At 35.1% G+C, this 21,059-nt stretch overlaps 2 protein-coding genes across 2 annotated transcripts; one reads left to right on the top strand and one right to left on the bottom strand.

Moving 5' to 3' along the window:
- Positions 1–1,870: 1,870 nt before the first annotated feature.
- LOC110100520 lies at positions 1,871–12,537 on the top strand. Its single transcript, XM_020828048.2, has 4 exons — positions 1,871–2,413; positions 10,327–10,587; positions 11,050–11,269; positions 12,198–12,537. The coding sequence occupies exons 1-3, from the start codon at positions 1,877–1,879 to the stop codon at positions 11,239–11,241; spliced, it is 990 nt and encodes a 329-aa protein (XP_020683707.1). The 5' UTR covers positions 1,871–1,876; the 3' UTR covers positions 11,242–11,269; positions 12,198–12,537.
- A 1,630-nt stretch (positions 12,538–14,167) lies between these two features.
- Positions 14,168–20,536, bottom strand: LOC110100513 (cell division cycle-associated protein 7). Its single transcript, XM_020828041.2, has 5 exons — positions 20,093–20,536; positions 19,755–19,991; positions 18,193–18,276; positions 15,283–15,412; positions 14,168–14,847 (listed from the first exon to the last, which is right to left on the bottom strand). Exons 1-5 carry the CDS (start codon positions 20,401–20,403, stop codon positions 14,533–14,535), a joined length of 1,077 nt encoding a protein of 358 aa, XP_020683700.1. The 5' UTR covers positions 20,404–20,536; the 3' UTR covers positions 14,168–14,532.
- Between the last annotated feature and the right edge of the window lie 523 nt (positions 20,537–21,059).

Here is a 21,059-nt window from a genome sequence, read left to right as displayed (position 1 = left end):
GGACTTAATTTTAGCATTATTAGAGCCCAACAGAGCATATATGATTAAGCAAATTGAAAGTCTTCAGAGCAAAGTTTAATAATTTTTACTTTAATTTAGTGCCGACTCCAATAAAAGTTGAAATTATAATTTTAGGGAATTTATTTGATTCATGACCCGGAGGGAAAGGCCAGATTGACATTCAAGAAGCTGTTGTGAGCCGTAATTTTTCTAAAATTGTAATTTTTTGCTAATAGATTTTTTAAAAGATTGAAAATATTTTTTCATATGAAATAATGTTGATGTTCTAAAATTAGGGGAAAACAATACCTCTTAAGAAATTTTACTTTATCGGCATGAATCTACATGTACTATATATTGGAACTTTTATCATTAAATTCAAAACTTTATATATTCCAATTTAATCAAATTTATAGTAAAACTTATTGTCTTGGCGTAACATATCTTAAAATATTAAAAGTGATTCTATCATAGTCTAAATGAGCCCAAATCAAGCTTTAAAGTAAAATTAGAAATTTCAAAACATTAATTAAAGGATTAAACGACCTCCAAATTTTGCATGCTTACAGCTCAAATCAAGCAACTCAATAATACAATTCTAGTAAGTCCAGGATTACTGTACTTTAAGGCCTCTAAAGTGCCTAAATGTTGAATGAATAGTCAAAAGATTCAATATGAACCGCCTAATGAAGTAATATAGAATTTTCCCCTTTTAAAATATTATAAGTAGACCTCTATTCTCCACAAATAAAAGATATGGAATCGAGTTTAGAAAAAGCTTGGATATCTAAAAAACTCTTATAGCTATACTTGATGTTTGATGCCAACAATCACCACTAGACATCACCATCTTCAGACGACTATTGATTGATCTCCATCACCTGATTGTTGTCATTCGGCCATCGTCGTTATACTATCATCATCTAATTACAATCGCACGACAACACAATTCTTTCACCTTCATTTGACTACAATCACGGATTTATCATTGCCTTCATTAATTTTCTTCCCCACTTTTTGTAGATGTAAAGATAAATTGATAATCCAAATGAAGAAATTCTTATAAGCTCACCATTTTTTTGGGTAGTGTAAATAAAATTTTCAAATGAATTTGGCATCTTCCAATCCAAATAAGTATATGCTTGCGTAATCAAAATGCTAATGATGGATGCAATATTGCAAACAAAACAATTCTCAGTCTTTTTGCTTGAGATTGGGTAATTTGTATTTCTCTATCTTAAAAATGCTTTTATAAAATATTTTTTTTAAAATTGAAAAAGGGCAATAAATTCCAAGGTTTTGAAAACTGAACCGGACCGGCCGGTTCAACCGTGAACCGGTCTGGTGGCCGGTCCGATCCAGCTTTAGAACCGGCTCTGCATAGAACCGGATCAAACCGGATTGAACCGACGGTTCAACCGGTTAACCGTTGAACCGGTCCGGGTTGGAAAGAACCGGCCGGTTCATAAAAATATTTTATTTTTGTTTTAATTAAAATTTTAAAAATATATTTTTGTTTATTAAAATTTTTTAAACTTTTAAAAATATTTTTATTAAATATGATGATTTATTTCATCATAATACATACAAGTTATCTTAGATACCTCACATAATTTATTTTGCAAAGAGATAAATGATATTTATGTGTATAAAATTTTATTATATATTTTAAAATTTTATAAATATTATTAAATACTCATATACTTATATTATATGATTTTTATGTTATTAATTTTTAATAATATTATTATTTATTATGTCATCTGATTCGATCTCGACCGGTTAAACCGTGAACCTCTTCCTCTTTTAATTTGTTTTTAGGTCCGGTTTTCAAGACTTTGATAAATTGCCAAATCCCTGACCTCATCTTCCCCCTATGTTTCTCTCTCCTTCTGGCCTAGTCTATCCTCTTCCTGTGGCTAACAGGCCCAAGCTCCCTCCATCTCCATCGACGCCCACCATTCTCGTCTCCGATAACCTAAGCACAGTGTTATTTTCCTCCGCTTCCATGGCAACCGCATCCAAGTTCTCCGCTGCAACAATCCTCTTCTCCTCCTCCAACGAGCTCCGCTTCCGGCCAACGACTATCACACCGAAGCTTCGCCGTCTTGATTTCTCGCCACAGCCTCCGATATCGAGATCCGTCCGGAAAACATCCTGTAAGGCGACTGAGGTGACGAAGGTGGAGGGAGGGGAGGCACCAACGGTTGCTTCCGCAAGTGATGATGATGGGCAGAATTGGGTTCCGGTTGTGCCGCTTGCGGCATTGCCAAAGGGGGAGCGGCGGGTGATTATCCAGGATGGAGAGACGATATTGCTGCTGTGGTATAAGGATGAGCTCTTTGCGATTGAGAATCGTTCTCCTGCTGAAGGAGCTTACACTGAAGGCTTACTTAATGCTAAGCTCACCCAGGTTCGTTAGTACTATTCATCAATTGGATGTTTTCCTACTTACCTTAGCAGAACTTTTTTTTTTTATTTTGGAGAATGCTAAGAGTTTTCGTTCAATATTGAATAAACCAAAGAGTTTTTCAATTGAGTCACAGAAACGGTGCTAACATAATTATAATTAAATAACATGTAGCACCCAACCATTAAACAAAGCTCAATGCTGTAGCAAAGCAATAATATTTGAAAAGTTGAAACTGACGTGAGGTCTTGGATAAGGGTGGGTTCTTAATCAGAGAGCCAGGAGCATTTGCATTTCAGGAGTAAGAATAGGCTTGATTTTATTCTCAGTGATAAGCTTGCCCTAAGCTCCATTTGACGACACAACTTAGAAGAAGCTATCAAGAAAGGTGAATCATGGTAACAGGAAGGCATCACAATGATCGCCAAACCACCTGGAAAAACAAAACAGGCATCGGATGGGATAGGAATAAACCATTTGGTGCCCAGCTTGTGTCGTCTACCTTTCTGCAGATAAATGCAACAATAATAGAAAGCCATAACTCAATCCTTGTGCAACCCAGAATAAGAACAACAGCGACATAGAAGTGCAAGAAGAAAAAATTGCACAAAAAGAAGGATAATAACTCCATATGCCTTTAGAAATGAGAAACACAATAGTCAAAGGTCAACCAACAAAATGAGGAGGTGGACTAGGCAAATGTGGCTCCCAATTGTGAACTAAATCATCAATTTTATAGGCCAAGGCATTGAATAAACAAGATTACATATCCCAATATTTTGGGCAAAGTGAAACTTTATCCTGTGTAAGACAGCTGATCTAATAGCTTTTGACGTGTGAATTATATGCTATTTTCCCACCAAATATTGTAGACAAAAATTCCCCTGATGAATAAATAAATCTTTGTAACTAGTGGGTGGTCGCGATTGTAGGTGCAGAGCTCAATGACCTGCATCATAGATGCTTTAAAAAGTCGGAAGTTACCACCGAAGAGGGAGTTCCTTAACTACCACATAGAGAAAGGAAAATAAAAAAAGTCAATGAAAATGGCTCTCAGCATTTATGTTGCAAAGAACAGAAGAGCTGTTGATTAAAATATCCCTTTGAGCTAAAAGCCCACCATCTATTAAGCAAAGATATCGATGCGACACATAGACATAAGGACATGATATTAGTAAAAATAAGATGCAATATGTCATGGACACTATGTTTTATAAATTATTAATATAAAATGTGTAATTATAACAACTAATATCTATATTTTAGATTAATAAAGTATTATAAAATGAAATATGATATCATATATAGCACATAAAAAGCATAAGGACCAACAAAAAATATTGGTTTAGTTCACTTATATTACAATATTTCTGTCAAATGTATTTGATGGGGACATCAGTTGGAAAGTCTACCATCGACGTGGTCGTAGATCAAAGGCCACGATTTATCCGATGTACTTTTGATTTTATTATTGTTTCCTTATTGATGTATTTTTATTTCAGCATTTTCCCATTTTTACCCTTGCTTGAGGGATTGAGTCATGTAGCCCTTTGAGGGTATTTGAGTCCTTTTGTTTTAAGTCATTGTAAGAGGCTATTTAAAGCCTTCATTTTGGTCTTTGGAGGTGAATGAATGATAATCAAAAAAATTTCATGCAATTGTGTTCTTGAAGCTTATGTGAGAGATTGAGAAAGAATTTGAGAGTTTGGTAGAGCTTAGGAGAGGCTACCCGTCGTACCCAACAGTCACCACCGGTGGCTCTTGGTTCTCCTCCTTTCTTTCTTCCCTTCTACTCAACTTCCACCGCCGGCCATCCCCACCGCCAACCATCACCCCATAACCCCTCCTATCAAAGCTCACCATCATCCCAACCACAAATCCAAACCCTCACCCTCATCCCGCCGGCCCTCCCTTTTAGCCGCCGGCCTCCCCTTCATCCACCACCCCCACCCCTCCGTTAATCGCCGGCTCATTTTACCTCCACCCCATGTATTTTCAAATTTGAAATTCAAAGTGGAAGAGTTAAAAGTTTCCAAATTTGCCCGACGCCAAATTAGGAAAGTTTCAATGAGGTTTCAATTTTAAATTTGAAATTGGAATGGATTTGAAATTTTTATTATTAATTCGTCGGAGCAGATTAGGAAATACATAACTCCCTTTCCCCTAGCTCCCTCCCTCTCACCATGCCGCCAACCCCTTGTATGGGCTCCACTCCTTAAATGCTACATTAAGGCTCTTAATTGCATTTGTTTTGAAATCCAAATTCAAAGTGTTTTCCCTCCAATTCTACTAAAAACCTGAAAATAATTTCAGATTTGGAGATTAGAATATTTCTACATTCTCTCAACCTAGTTCTTTCCAAGCCCTAGCCCCTTCCCCCCCTACAAGCCGTCGGCCTCTCTTCCCACCGCCATCTTCTCCCTCTTGTTTCTATCGTGTTCTCTCTTTCTCTTGCTATGATGTATGGCCAATCCGGAGTTTGATTCCGGCCTTGCGTAAGACGATTAAGTTTTCGTGGATCTTCTCATTTTGCCATTCTTCAACTTGAATCCAAACATTGATGGGTTCATAGAGAAGGCCGCCGACTACATACTATTCATTTTGACCAAGGCTATGGAGAAGGAACTATCGGAAGGGACGTGGTATATCAAGACGCTTCTCCAAGAAAGTGATCTTCTTCCTTGAGTCGTGTACTTTCACATTCTACTTACTTCGTGGAGAGATTGTTCAAGCAAGAGATTGTGTTTACTTATCGCCATCCATTAGTAAGCGTAGGTTTGTTACTTCTTTGCTTTTGGATCTCTTTGTTAGACCAAGGTTATGTTAGAAACTACTTCGCATGCAATGCTTTGATTTTCCTAAATATTTTGACTTCGCTTAGTCTCTTGCGTGGCTTAGCCTAAACGAAAGTGACCACTTATTAGTTTTATTTTATTGTTTTAATCGCTAATAACGAAAATCCAAAATTGCTCTTTAATTATTTTGTGCAAGTTTCCTATTTTGCATTTAGTCCTGCATCATTTGGTATCAGAGCATGGCTAGCATAGGCTACACATGCTAGAAATCATCCTAGGGAGCTACATAATCATTCTTAGTCGTCATTGCATGCATATCACTGTTTATAACATTTTAAATCATTGACTACTTTGTTGTCCAGTAAATTTCTGCACACTTTAGGAAGTTTTAAAGTTGTCAATTGCAAATCTAAGTGCTGTCCTCAACCTAGCCACTCCTAGACTTGATTGCTTGCACAACTCTACAGTCATATTTATTTTCCACAATTGGGGCCTTTCGTCTACGTCGTTGAAGTTGTGGCTCCTCAATCACCTCCTCTTCTTGCTGCTGCGATTCTTCTGCATATTGCTGTGATGGTTGTCCTCCTATTAATAATATATCATGCTGAGATGGGGAAGATGACAATCCAACCTATGACATCCATTCAGGTATAGCTATGGGAAAGAAGGAATGCGTTGTGGGTTGTTGAGACATTGTGTCATAGTACATATCTGCTACAGATGTTTCCTGAGCACCGTAAGGCCTTCATTGTTGTGTGGAAGGTCCGGGGACAGTCATGTCATAACCGATCGATGGAGTGTACATGGAAGCTCTTGGTGGTTCTCTCTTAATTGTTTGACAGTGTCCGCTGCCTGTGGATCTGGATGGAGCATCAGAGGCAGACAGTCTAGCACCATGACCTCTATAAGAATTTGATGCATGTTCTCTTGGTTGTCCCCTTTCCTCTGTAGTACTGTCAAAAATAGTGTAGTCTATGTAGACAAATCGTTGAACTGGAATTATATCCGTGCCCCCCGGCCAGTGGTTCAAAAATGACAGATGATCGTATATAGTACTTGGCCTACAAGATAGAAGAAAATGTCTTCAAAAAATGTGGTTAATTATATTTCCAAAATTTTTTAAAGATTGTACGCACCATTAATCTTTCACCAAGAGATCTTGGGAAGGTCTCAAGCTCTCAGGTGGCTACGTTTGTGGCTTTAACAGATAAATCGATGCCCACGATCTATACCAATGTTGGTACGTTCCTAACTCCTTATTATCTGTACCCTCTGGTGGAGTAACTAATACCACATATGCTCTTCTTTCATCCCACAACTGCAGGTATGATCTATATTGTACAGTCCAATCTAAATTTGCTCTTCCACGACCATCAATGCTCCTAAAACTTTGATCCATATGTTCAATATGTATGTGTTGAATACTCCCAAATTGCCTCATGACACTATCAGGGAGGTGCCATTCGCATACTTCCAACTGATTAGTGGCACACGTGCCCTCCAAATGTCCACCCCATCATAACATTGTTGCGTCAAAGAGGCCAAAACTTGTTTTGTGTACGGGATCATAGTAACTTATCATTCCATAAATAAAAAGGAATTAAAAAAGCATAATGTTAGAGTAATTATGAAGGTAAAACAGTAATATCGAACTTAAGTCATCCGTAACCCATCAAAATCATCATGATACGTCATTGTATATCCTGATGGAAGCTCCCGTATCTGATCTTCTGTCCTCGTGCATAGACATTAATTAGGATATGCCAAAAAAATTTTAATTCAAGTTATTGTACTTTCATACCTACATCCTAATGGGTGACTACTTAAGTCATATACATGAGGGACTCGTAGTGTGGGTCTTCCAACGTGCAACCGCTTCTAGGACCACACTTGTAGTAGAGCAACACACCCAACAATTTACATATGTGTCGGGCATGTCGCATGGCATAACTCTCTATATAGACCATTTAGACGCATCACGTTGCACCAACCAATCGCATGATGCATGACATCTAAATGACTAAGCAAGTAGCCTTCGATTGGTAGGTGTAGTGTGATGTGTCTAAATGGTCCCTATTATTTGACGAAGGTCACTAGTATGGTATTATGACTACAAACACAACAGAATATTTTAATGGCGTGCTTAGGCGTGCTTGTGGACTTCTTATACAAGGGCTAATAATATCAATATGTTATAACCTCGTGACGTTATTCCTGAAGTGATCAGCGGATGGTGCAAAATGGTTGAGGAAGGCCAATCAAGCTTTGTTCCACGCACGATGATTATACTACAACGAGCCGAGCGTGATGCTTGTCAGTGTCCGGAACCAGTCATGATTAATAGAAATGGATTTGAAGTTATTGATATGTCATGTCGACCTCAAAAGGTAGACATAATAAGTTCACCGTTCTGTACGTACACATGCAGCAAACCACAACTTTATCATATTCCTTGCGTATATGTCATCTCAGTCGCCAGAGTAAAGCGATGGGATCATAATGCATTCGTAGCACCATTTTTTACGATTAACTACTATATCGCTACGTACTCCGTATTATTCCACGTCATCCCCTCCCCCCAAGGACCTATGACCCACCTTTAACGAAGAGCATGGAATAATCCCTTTGCTTGCTCCATCTTTCAAGCGTCGTGTTAGTCGACCACGAACGAATAGATTTCATAATACGATGGATGAGCCCTCAAGTAGCTCACATTAGGCGTGTGATTTTTGCAAACAATTCGATTTTTATATAGCCTAAATTTATTATACCAATTGCTTACTCATTCTATCTCTTATAACTCAGTATATTGATTACATTCTTAATTTTTTCAAAAAAAGATATAGCCGATAGATCAAGACGTAGTTGTTCCGGGCGGCATCCGACCCATGATGTTTCTGGAGAGGAGAGTACGCCTGTACATATGAGTATAACATCACTCGGAGATTAGCACATTGCTCATGATCCTGAACATGTGAAAAGAACCGCTAGCTGTTTATTAATTGAACCTTAGTTCATTTGAAATGTAAAAAATTAACAAACTATTTTTTGTGCATGCTTCCCCTTTTGGTTGCTACGACACATTTACGTATGGCACGTGAATGGTCAATTGAGTGCCCCATGATGATATATATTTTGAGGAACGTTGGCTTAGACTCGAACGTCACTTACAATTCATTCATCTTGATCATAACCTCATTACAACATTGGTTGAGAGATGGTGTCCCTTGATAAACACATTCCATTTTACGATCGATGAGATGACTATAACACTACAGGATTTGCAGATCCTTCTTGGTATCTGAATTGATGGCCCAACAGTTGTGGGGGCAAATATAATTAGTGCATGACGTCGGTGGGTTAGCTGGCTAGATTGTTGCGACGAGCTTCTGGGTACACATCCTGGGAGGGATATAGTGTATCATGCACCATGTGATGAGGAGGACATCGCTACCTTTAGGATAAGTACAACACATGTCGAGTCAGTGCTCCCACTTCGATGGCTTCGTTGGATATTCTACAAGAACTCATACTATGACTTAGCACCGGGGCCATTTCTCTAGCATGTCTGAGACTATATCCTATACATAATCGGATGTTTTTTTATTCCAGATATGTCACGCTTTCATGTCTCCTTGCAGTGATTGTCTTTTCTTATGGACGTGGACACATTTGGTAGGATGTCTATAGGTAGAGCGGTCCTAGAATATTTTTACAGAGAGTTATGCCATGCGACACGCCCGATACGTACGTACATTGCTGGGTGTGTTACTCAACTATAGGTGTGGTCCTGGGAGCAGTTGCATGTTCGAAGATCCGCACTGCGAGTCCCTCATGTATATGACTTAGGTGGTCGCCCATTAGGATGTAGGTATGAAAGTACAATGACTTGAATTAAAAATTCTTATTTTTTGGGCATATCCTAATTAATGTCTGTGCAGGTGGGCAGAAGATTGGATAAGGGGGCTTCCATTAGGAATTACAATGAAGTATCGTGATGATTTTGATGGGTTACGGATGATTCATGTCCGATATTACTATTTTACCTTCATAAATTACTCTAACATTATGCTTTCTTAATTCCTTATTTCTAAAATGATAGGTTACTATGGTCCTGCACATAGAACAAGTTTTGGCCTCTTTGCCATAACAATGTTATGATGAATGTTATGATGGGGTGGACATTTGGAAGGCACGTGTGACACTAATCAATTGGAAGTGTGCAGAATGGCACCTCCTTGACCGTGTCAGGATTCAATTTGAGAGTGTTCAACACATACATATTGAGCATATGGACCAAAGTTTTAGGAGAATTGATGGTCGTGGAAGAGCTGATTTAGATTGGACTTACAATATAGATCACACCCGCAATTGTGGTATGCAAGGAGAGTATACGTGGTATCAGTTACTCCACTAGAGGGCACAGGAAATTAGGAGTTAGGGATGTACCAACGTTGGTATAGATCGCGGGCATCGATTTATCTGTTACAGCTACAAACGCAGCCACCTGAGACCTTCTTCCTAAGATCTCCTGGTGAAAGGATTAATGGTGCATACAATCTTAAAAAAAAATTTAGAAATATAATTAACCACATTTATTTGAAGACATTTTCTTTTATCTTATAGGCCGAGTACTATATATGATCATCTGTCATTTTGGAGCCAGTGGCCCGGGGTTCAAACCAATTTAGAATTCTGTTGCACAAGGTGTTACAAAAATGATCTTACTATTCATCAAATCCAATTAATTTGACAAGGTTTGACTCAATCTTAGTAAAATTTTGGGGTTCAACAAAACACTGATAAATCGACTGGGGTTCTAGATTTTTAAATTTCAAGTGTCTTTGGTTCTCAGAAGGGGAAAGCCTCAGGACTATATATATTGGAAGTTAAAAAATATTGCCTTTATTTACAAATAGTCAAAAGCTCAAGGAGTCGTAGATAAAATTCCCTAGTAGTTTTTTTCATTCCTTCATCGTAGTTTTATCATTATATCAAGTGGAAAGTAGTTTATACTTTGAAGATGCTAAAAAGCTGTTATAAGGGTTAATATCATTTCATACAAAAACATCTCTATCATGTTAATATATTTGAGATTGATTTTTTCCCATTTATTTTCAGGATGGTTGCATTATTTGCCCAACAACAGACAGCACATTTGATCTTCGGACTGGGGACATTAAAGAGTGGTACCCCAAAAACCCGGTCCTGAGGGCGCTAACACCAGCTTTGAGAAAGCTCCTTGTGTATCCTATAAAAATTGATGGTGAAAATATCTATATCAGCATGGAAGGAGACGCACAATCTGGTGGATCTTCAGAGATTGTTTTCAGTGGTAAAGCACAACCTGGCATTACGGCGTCTGATGTAAATATTGAAGAGGTCATTCTCTCGCTCTGCTATTATTCCATATTGAATAATTGAAAGAAGATGACATAGGTACAATGTTAAAATACATGTTTGAGATCATATAATATGTTTTGAACTTGTTCAGACGAAAGGATGTTTTAATTTTTGCAAGAACAAGAAACACACTTATTGAGTAGCTTGTCTATCTCTGTGAGTGCTATAACTCTGTTGCATTCCCAAATAGCACAACAAAAGAGCAGCACAACATTATCAAACGAATCTTTATAATTAAATCATTTTCCATGTTTTTATTTATTCATTTGTAAGTTTATACTACTATTCTTGATTGACCTCCCTTTTTATCAGTCTATCAATTGGAGTGATTATGACAATTTACTTGCAAGATATGTTTCTGAAATGGTAATCTGAATGTTCTATCTAAGAGGACAATACTTGCCTGACCTCTTTCCATCCCCTTCTTCTGACGGATTTCAGGTGAGAATGGTGGTTGATGAAGATTTTGAAGCTTTTGGTTTCACATCAAAGAATGAATTAATAAATGGAAAGGCTGCAATAATAGGCTTCCTCTTTTTGATCGATTTTGAACTTTTAACTGGTAAAGGCCTTCTCAAGGGTACAGGTGTCTTGGACTTCATCTATGCTGTTTCAAGAGCTATAAGCTCGTAGTGGACATGGAGTTTCAAATGCTTTTAAGGTATAATTCTAAAAATGTACATGATTTTTGAAAGGCTTCTCCTTTATTTATTATTTTCTCTATGTTTATAGGAAAAATGTTTGTTTTGGGTTCCGTTGACACATCAATAAACATTATGTTATAGATTTAGTTAACTTTTTAACTGGTTGTATTGTTATAATGATGGTTGTATTGTTATAATGATAGTTTTATTACATGTTTGATGATACGATAAAGGTCTAGCGCTATGCAACAGGCGCAAATCACATAATTATTGAAGTTTTATGAGGCATGGTGATATAGGCAAAGCTGGTTGTTTGGTGTTATGTTTTATTCAGATTGTTTGGTGGCTATTGGATTTCCTATTGAGTTTCTATGCATATTTCGATTTCCCAAATACTTGGAATTTGTTTTTTTTTTTTTTTTTTTTTTTTTTTTTTTTTTTTCTGATTTCCTGTGCTGGCTGTTCCCCTTCCGTATGCTATTTAGGACTGCTTTTTGCTGATTTCCTGTGCTGGCCGCTCCCCTTATGATATTTCTTAAGTTCTGTGTTGGCTCCTATTGGATGTTTGGTGGCTGCTTTGCTGCAGTTTTTAAAAGAGAATTGAATGATTTTTGGTTTACAAACATGCGGATTTTTCTAGCTTGCGAGCTAGCCTTCTTTCCCCTTTCCCTCTACTACTTTGTCTCAGTTTTCTACCTCTTCTTCTCTCTCCATGGTTCCCGCCCCATATGTATATTTCTTCTCTTAAATTATTGTAAGTCTGAAGTTATGCCGTGTCTTGTTCTAATATAACTTTAAGTGGTTTCTATTAAAAGTTGAAAACTTTGTTGTGTTATGTTTAGTGTTTGTTGTATTTGTCGTATTGAAGGAAAGTCTTTTTTTTTGGTAATTCTAGTTTGGTGTTTTTTTTCTTTTGCATACCTAATATTCTCTTTCTTGGTTTAGGATTCCTAGGTTGCACCGCATGGACTTCACAAAACATGTCTGTTCAGGTACATAAAAATATCATTGATTTTGATTCTCATTTTCGTTGGAGGGCACTACTTGTTTTTTGAGTTTTATGTGGTCCGTGAAATCCTCATCAATTGTAAATTTATGCTCACTAAGGGTTAAGTAAATATGGTATAAACCTTCATGCTTGTGCTTGTAACTCAAGCTGTCCTGGAGTGGACTAACTTTTGTTGTCCTTGTCTTGAAGTGAAGCATTGAGACTGCATTGTTTAAGTTAGAATATCTTATGGAAATATGCCCCTTTGAATAATGTCCATGCAATGGTGTTGTGATATTTTATTTGCCTATTCATTGATACATACATTTTCTTGTGAAGATGGAGGTTTTATATGTTGGAGCAGCTAATTGAGAGATCACATCCAAGCTATCGATGCTTGCTTAAGTTAGAAATTAGCTTTAGGATTTATTTGGGACGGCTGCAGCTTTTTATAAAAATAGTTATAAAGTTGTGAGAAATATATTTTTTTTGAAAGATGTTATAAAAATGGCTACCTTTCGATGACCCGGTTAGATAAATAGATGTTATAGATTTGACTTATGTTAGGAAAGGTAGAGGTAGTCCTAAAATGATTTGGTTAGAAAATATTAGAAATGAGATTTCTTTATTATATTTAAATGAGAATTTAACTCTTAGCGGGACATGCAGCTGACCTTACATAGTGGGATGTAGGCTTGATGTTGTTGTTGTTAGTATGAAAACTTTTTATATATCGTGATTATGATCTGAAAAAATAATGATTATGATCTGAAAAATAAAATAATAATAAAATTGTTCCCAACATATTCTTAGTTTATAGAAAGGATATTCTTCTTAAAGATTCTTAATATTGTTCTCTTAGAAGTTTGGATAAGTAGGTGTAAATGAGCTAATATGAATGAATGGAGTTTTGTTCTGAGTTTGATTTGTTAATTTGTGTCATTGTTTATTTTTTATTTGTGTTAGTTAATGTTTGATATTTTGTGTCTGTGGTTGATTCGTTGTTAGTTGAGTTCTTCATAAATTAATATATCAAATTGAATTGAATCGAGAATTGAATTGGATAATGTAATATATATTAAAATTAATTTAATATAGTTTAAATAATAAAATAATAATGTAATAATGATATTTTTTAATGTAATATATAATATTTTAAAGCAGCAAATTTAAACGTTGAATAATTTAAATAAAAAATCTAAATTTAAATTTGGGGATAGGATATTTTAATTATTTATAATATATTTAATTTTAAATAAGAATAATATTCAACTTGAAATTAAAAAAAAATATAAATATGAAAAGCGTTGAACTTAAAACCTCTAAATTTTATATTATAGCAATTTGATTAAAATTGAAAGTCAAATTTGATCTATATTCGAAGCGGCAAGTTCATAAAAAATTTGGATCAGTTTTGATTCAAAGGTCAATTTCAACCGATTATAATCAGTTTTTTGTGATTTTGATTTGCTGATTGAGAATTTTAGCTACCAATTAAGAGTTTTTTAATTCAAAATCTCTGTAAAAAATGATTTATGATTGAGCAAATTTTTTTATAATATTTGACTTGAGAGAGAAGCCATCATATCTAAGCCTAGATAAAATCAAATTCACAATTCTTATCAATCATACCTAATTTAGGTTTCATTTGGAATAAATTTTTTACTATTTTATCAAACAATTTTTTAGTATAAAAATTTTTTTACTAAAAATTACTTAAGAAATTATCCTAAATAAAATTTTAGTTTTCAGTAGCTGTTTTTGGCAGGCCTTGATATGGCTGTGATTTAGCAAGCCTGTTCAAAATCAACTCAATATTATTTCAAGTTGAGCTATGCCTTACTACAGATTGGCTTATTAAAATCAAGTCATTTCAATTCAAAATAGATCCAAGCCAATAATATTTTATTTTGATCAATTTGCAATCTTCAACATAAAATTCTTTGTTGAGCCTTAAAATAAACACTCAAATATATTAGTTCACATTGAGCATTTTACTTCAACAAAAGAACCCCTACATCTTTTCACAAAGTCCTCTCATCAAGCTTCAAAGAGAAACTTAACCAAAACTTTACATGGTGAAAAAATGCTCTTTCAAAAAGCTTCAATGACATATCACAAAAGCACGCAGAATGACTAAAAAAGCAGTCCACCAGCTCCACATACTCTGACTTCGTTTGGAACAGTTTTTTTATTGCTTTTTAAAGTATTTTTTTAATAAAAAATTAAAATTTTTATACTAAAAAGTTGTTTTAAAAAGCAGCAAGAAAGCCGTACCAAACGAAACGAAGCCTATGATTCAGCAGATAACACTGGTTTCAGAACTTCAGTAGCCTCCTTCAGTTCACCAGCATTGCTAATAACAATTTGGTCATCGCTATCACAAAGCGCATCAATCGATTCAATGCTTTTACTGCTGTTGTCATCTCTCTGTTCTAGCTCATCTTCATCCATGGCAGATGTCTCAGGTTTTCCGGCTAAGTCTGCATTGATTGAGCTCTGTGACATCGTTGGAGAGTTGGGCTCAATGGATTTGTTGCTTTCTGAGTTATCCCGTCTAGTAAGAATAAGATAGTGCGCTACTGATTTGTATTCAAGATTTCGGACCTGCATGAAGTGTAAGGTGATGTTAACAGATTGGTTTTATTAGACGCAGATAAGATATGTAGAGCAAAGTGTGTAAAACGGGAGAGATTATTGTGCGGAGACAGGACGGGAAGAATTATTTGGACATGTAAGTGTACATATTGTGTATACACAATTTGAATCAAATTAGTGTACATGCTATGAATGCATAGTGTGTACACTCACAGTTCATACAGTTCTTTCTGTCCAGACTCCGCACAGAATAATTTCTCGTAAAACGGAGGTACAATAACACTCAGCTTTATGCATATAGCTCTACATACGTTGCTATTAACAGATAATTTTTCTTTACTATGTCTCGCATGTAGTCATAATTATCCTTTCACTATATATTTCTGGTAGTTCTGTTGAGAAAACTCAATTTCAGCAAAGCTAAGAATGGCATAGAAAACTCACTTTCTTGTAGAGAGGGCCTGTTGGCGCCCAACCTTTCTTGATTCTACAGAAACTGCAGTTACAGATTCCCCGGCAAACAGGACAGATCCAACTGGGGTTGTTCAGTACTTCTAAAACATTCTCACCATATCTGTATGAACCCCTAAATGATTAGTGATATAATGGTAGTTAATTGGCATGCTTACAAGAAACAAAGTTGAGCTGGATCACGAAACCAGTAAGAAAATTATAAACTTTTTTGCGTATTTTTCCAGATAAGCACCATAAGAATATTATGGTCTCATTTTTTAATTGGATGGGTCAGTTTCTATCATGATTTTGGAACCAGATTCAACCGTAGACCGGTCATATGACAGGTTCGATTCATATTAAAAACCGGCTTTGCATAAAACTTGTTTGGAGTTGTCAGAACTGGCCAATTCAATTAAATTCCTATTTGAATAATTTAATAAATTTAGAATGAAACATTAAATTTAATAAATTAATTTAAATTTAATATATTTTATTTTTATAATAAATATTAACTATTTATAAGAATATTTATCAACCAAACACCAACAAAACACTCCCAAATGATTCCATCACCTCATATGAGTTCTTACCACTTGCAAATAAGAAAAGCTATATAAACAAATTTAATGCAAGGCTCTCAAGTGATGTGAAACTAAATAACTCACTTGAAATTTTCATATTCACAACACATATATTACATATTTTTAAACATATTTTTTTAATAGAGCGAATATTATTTACTTTTTTGATTAATCATAATTAATTATTTATCTATTTAAAATTTTAGATTATTTCATTATATACTACTAAAAATGAATTTTATCTATTTATTAATTATAAATGATTAATAATTGTAAATTTATAAAATGAATTTATATATAATTTATATTTGTAAATTTTATCTAAATATATAATATAAATTAACAATAATTTAAATTAAATTTCTAAATTTATATGTGAACATATTTATTTTTTAATCACAAATTTATAATATTGTATTATTTCATTATTTTTTTTAGTTAAATAATTTTAATATTTATTATATCATCTGGTTCTACCCCCAATTCAACGCTGATTGAACCATTGAACCTTAATCTCTCCTTTTTTCAGTTCGATGTCTGTTTCGATTTCACAATCTTATTTACTAGTGCATAGGATGGTGTGATTTTCACAATCTTATTTACTAGTGCATAGGAACTTCCTTCAACCTCAAGATATGCAAGCTTAAATTTCAAGGATAGTCCAGTTAGAATTATAAGAATATTAAATTGTCATATCAATAACATCACATGTGACCTGGATTTATAACATGAATCTATGAATATGTTACTGTGGCATTACCTTGGTATTGAGGATATTTCCCTTTTATCATATTTTTTAATTACTTTCTTCTTTTACTTTTACACAGACATGTTTTATTAAGCACCATAATTAATCAAGTAAAAACTATAGCTTTTTATAATTTCTAACAAATCCGACAATATAATTTCTGACAAATCCACCATATTGCTACTGTTAACCATCTCATGTTGTTTCCCTTGTGTGGATGAATAATTATAAATGCTAAAAACATTATCTACATACCAACTCTGCCAACTAAGAAAACTAATACGCCTACCATTATAAGCATAACAGATAGAATAACCTCATGAAGGACAAGTCATTTTGATTTCCTGTGCCCTTCTAACAGATCAATTCAGAAGAAAACCAACATCAGAAGAAGCACTAATGTGTATCTATCTCAGCATCAACATGAAGAGAGTAAATATTTGATAGTTGTTGCACGGAAGATTTCTGTGTGCAATAAAGAGTTTAGAGAGAAATGGAAGCCATTAGTTCATTCTTTCTCCCTCCCTCCCCCCCTCCCTGCTATATATTCCTCCCGCTAACCATCTCTACATTAATATCATACAAGTAGCAACAAATTCTTTTTCAACGGTGATTTTGTAAGTATATGAAGACATAGACCAATACAACCATTTTTTTTTTTTGTCCTTGTTCAGAGAAATGAAAGTTAACAAATTTCAGATGGCTTTTATTTAACTTACTTTAATAAGCAAATTTTTAGAGAAATTTGCATGTGGTATGGAATAAAACATTATGAACCTAATTTGTCACTAGTCTCTGTTAAGACCTATAATCATGTTAATTTTATCATATCAGCTTAGTTTGCACAACTAAAATTATTAGCTTTGTTTTGGTTCAACTCCTGTTCCTCCCTGGCTTTTTCAGTTAGGAAGAATGCTTCACAGTTCACATAGATTCATACTAACCAACTCCTTTCCTGTTTGAAGCGTATCACTATTTGAGAAACAAGAGTAAAGTAAAACCTTGACTGAAGGCTAACGAGCGAACCTAAATGAAACAAATTGTGAAGTTCTTAGCCAATAGGCAAATAAAAAATAGAAGCTAGCCATTATTCAAACCATAGCAAGTGTGGAGAGAGAAACACATTTGGAGAGTATTAAAAAAAAAGAAATAAAAAATTAACAACAAATACAAAATTCAATAAGAAAAAAAAAGAATATAAAATATAATATTGATCAAATCCAACACTAAATGTAACCATCAGTTCAAGTGATAAAGACAACATTTGTGGAAGAAAGACCGAATTTTACTTTTGCAACCAGAAGCTAAATATTTTGTAGCACATTAAGATTTCTAGAAACGAAGAAATGAATGTTTCAGCTATTAGGAAAGGAAGGAAAGCATTAGGGAAAGGTTGGACAGAACAAGAATGCTTTAACCTATAGAGAAAATTAAGAAATGTAATCAGATAAATATTTGCAATAGTTACATGGGTACTGACTAAAGTAAAACATGCATGGCCTACCTACCAAAATGAAACATAAATGACCTATTTATCCAGCTATTTTTAGCAACAAAATAAGAACAAACCTCATATACAAACAATCTCCACAAAACTGCCCTTGAACCAAGTTGCACTTTATACAACTTGTATGGTGGCCAAGAGTTTTCTGCCTGTAGAAAAATTGCACATTTGTCAAAGCAATTATCATTTAAATTAGTAATTACACAGTAAAAAAAGTCTAATTTTGGTAGAGGAGCAAAATGATATACTTCCATTAAAAATAATAAAATATTTTACAAGCATCTGAGGGATCATATTGATCCTAGAGATCAAGTCTCAGACTAGGATATGAAATGTGGAAGTAATATCAACAGCACAACGTCCGGTTTGAAACTTACTCAAAATTGTTATAGAAAAAATAAAATATTCAACATCTCCAACTTTAATAGATAACAGCAAAAGGTACAATTTTATCCAACCTAGTACACCAACATAAAAAAAGATTCCTTATTCAATTGAAGCAACATAGTTACAAGCAAAAGAAGGAGATTATATCACTAAAGCATAACAGCATAAGAAACTAATTTATTGCAAACTCATTTGTATTCAATATATTAATTGCAAAGATATGCTTGCAAGCTTTTGCATATGCCATAGGCATGGTCTATGGAGCCAAAATTTAGAAGTACTGGCATAAGCCTATTTATCCAATTATCCCTATAAGAAACAACTTGAAAGAATCAGACGAATGATACTTAAAGAGTATTTAATAGAAGTTTGTAACTCATCGTTAGCATTGTCAGACTTCAGTAACACTACATTTAAAAAACGCAAGCACCATTGTAGAAGCTTGCAAGCCAATATATCACAAGAAAAATGCAGGGGATCCCAAGACATTGACGCACTTATCAAACAATATGTCATAAACTAAACTGATGTAAATGAACCTAAGATAAAATCAGAAACTATTGGAGAGTTAGAATAAGAAATTTGATTGTATTATGATATTAAAAATATAAGTACATTATTAAAATTATAATTTTCATTAAAAAGTGTGAGTATTATTTTTTTCAAATTAATGCCTGGGATTTTATATTAGTAGAATAGTGAATACCAATTCTTTTTAATAGTATAGTTAGAAAACATATCAAAGTATTTTTATGCCATTTGAGCATCATCAGATGGTAAGTGATGAGGTAACAAACTATTAGTATAACAAAGAAGGCTATTATATGTCTTCACTCTCCTTATTTTCATAGAATGAATTAACGTTGCTGCAATATTATTCAATATATTATCCTTCAATGTGTTCCATCATGAGGGAGAAAGGTCAGATCCTGCCATTTCATTCAACTAAAAAATAACACAAAAGAAGACTCTTAGAGGTTATTTGGTTTGATGCGTACGGAATACACTGCAAATTAAGGTCCTGCAATGGCAGATTTGTGAGGTAAATGTATAAACCCTAAAATTTTACATCGGCCATTTCACTTCAAACCGAACATCAGAGAAGTTACTATAGCATAGAAACAAACAGACACACAACCCCCTTAACAATTAAACGATCATATAAAAATGCGAAGAAACTTAACCTGAAACTAGAAACCAACACTGGAAAGATATGAAATAAAGTAAATAAACAAGCAACCTGCATTGGTGGCAAGTCTTCCCCTTCACTTGATCATAGATCCTCTTCCCACTCTTATCATAACCATCCACAAAGAGAGTCCAACTCATTTCACAACTTCCGAGCAACTTCTCATGCTCCTCGGTATAAACCTCTTCCCTACGTCCTTCGATCCAATCTGATCGGTCATCAACCAAAGGATCCTTCTTTCTTTCCACTTCACTCTCACTATAGCAAACCGGAGCTACATTCTGTAACCTAACAGGCGACAAAACAACAAAACATCTTCATTAACCTAATCGACAAAGAAACCCTCAAGAAATACGAAAATAGTACGAAAAAAAGAGTTCATCAAAAACCTAGAGGAGCGCCTCAGCGATGGAGCTAGAGACGGAGCCGAAGGGCTTCTTGTCCTAGAAGAGCGCCTCGGCAGCGGAGCCGAAGGCTTCCCGGCCCTAGGAATGCGAGCCGACTTTAGTCTTGAGGAGCGGCAGAATTCGGACTTGAGGTTGAGAGAAAGATCGAGGATCCCGAGCTTCTTCATCCTCTCCATGTTCTCCTTTATCCTCTCGCTGCGAGACTTCTCATAGACGGATGTCGTAGCCGTAGCGTCGCCGCCACCCTCGGCTAGGATTTGGGCGGGGAGGGATCTCTTCCTCGAGGGCAACATCCAGCGATCGTTTGTCTTCTTGTTCTCTTTTGCTCGGCCAAAATGTAGTGTAGGGTTAGAGTTTTAAAGACTGGTGAGAAGACTGTAAGAAGAGAGAAGAAGGAAATAGCAGTGTAGAAGACTCCAACGGTCAGCTTCATAGCTGGTGCGGACGGGTTGGGTGCGTTAGAACAAATTTATAGAGTAATTAGGGGCCGTGTGGCAACCATTAGGATTTAATTTTGATATTTATTAAATCCTTAATATCTGAGTTTAATAAATTTTAAGGGTGTTAAATTTTAGGATAAATTTTTAAAGGAATTTAAAAAAATAATTTAATAGGGGAAAAGAAAACATTAAAATTTTATTGGGGTAAAGGAGATCGTCAACTTTGTTGTTGACTCGCCGGTTGAGCTGTCTTCCCTCCACGCTGGCATGCCTTGTGTACTCGTCATGCATGTCATGTGTGTTGGACATTGATCGACCTGTTGGTCGGGCATGCTAGGTGCGCTGGTAGCCGAGTTTAGACCGGGACAGGTTGAGGAGAAGTCGTTTTCTTTTCAAATGACTGCCCATTAAAAAAAGAAAATAAATTAAATTAGTAAACTGTATTTTAGTAATGATACGGCATCACAAAAATTATCTTGATCGGGCATGAATCTCGAGGCAAAAACTAG

This window comes from Dendrobium catenatum, unplaced genomic scaffold, assembly GCF_001605985.2.
Source record: "Dendrobium catenatum unplaced genomic scaffold, ASM160598v2 fragScaff_scaffold_926, whole genome shotgun sequence".
NCBI lineage: Eukaryota > Viridiplantae > Streptophyta > Magnoliopsida > Asparagales > Orchidaceae > Dendrobium > Dendrobium catenatum.
This window is presented reverse-complemented; position numbering and strand designations above follow the sequence as displayed.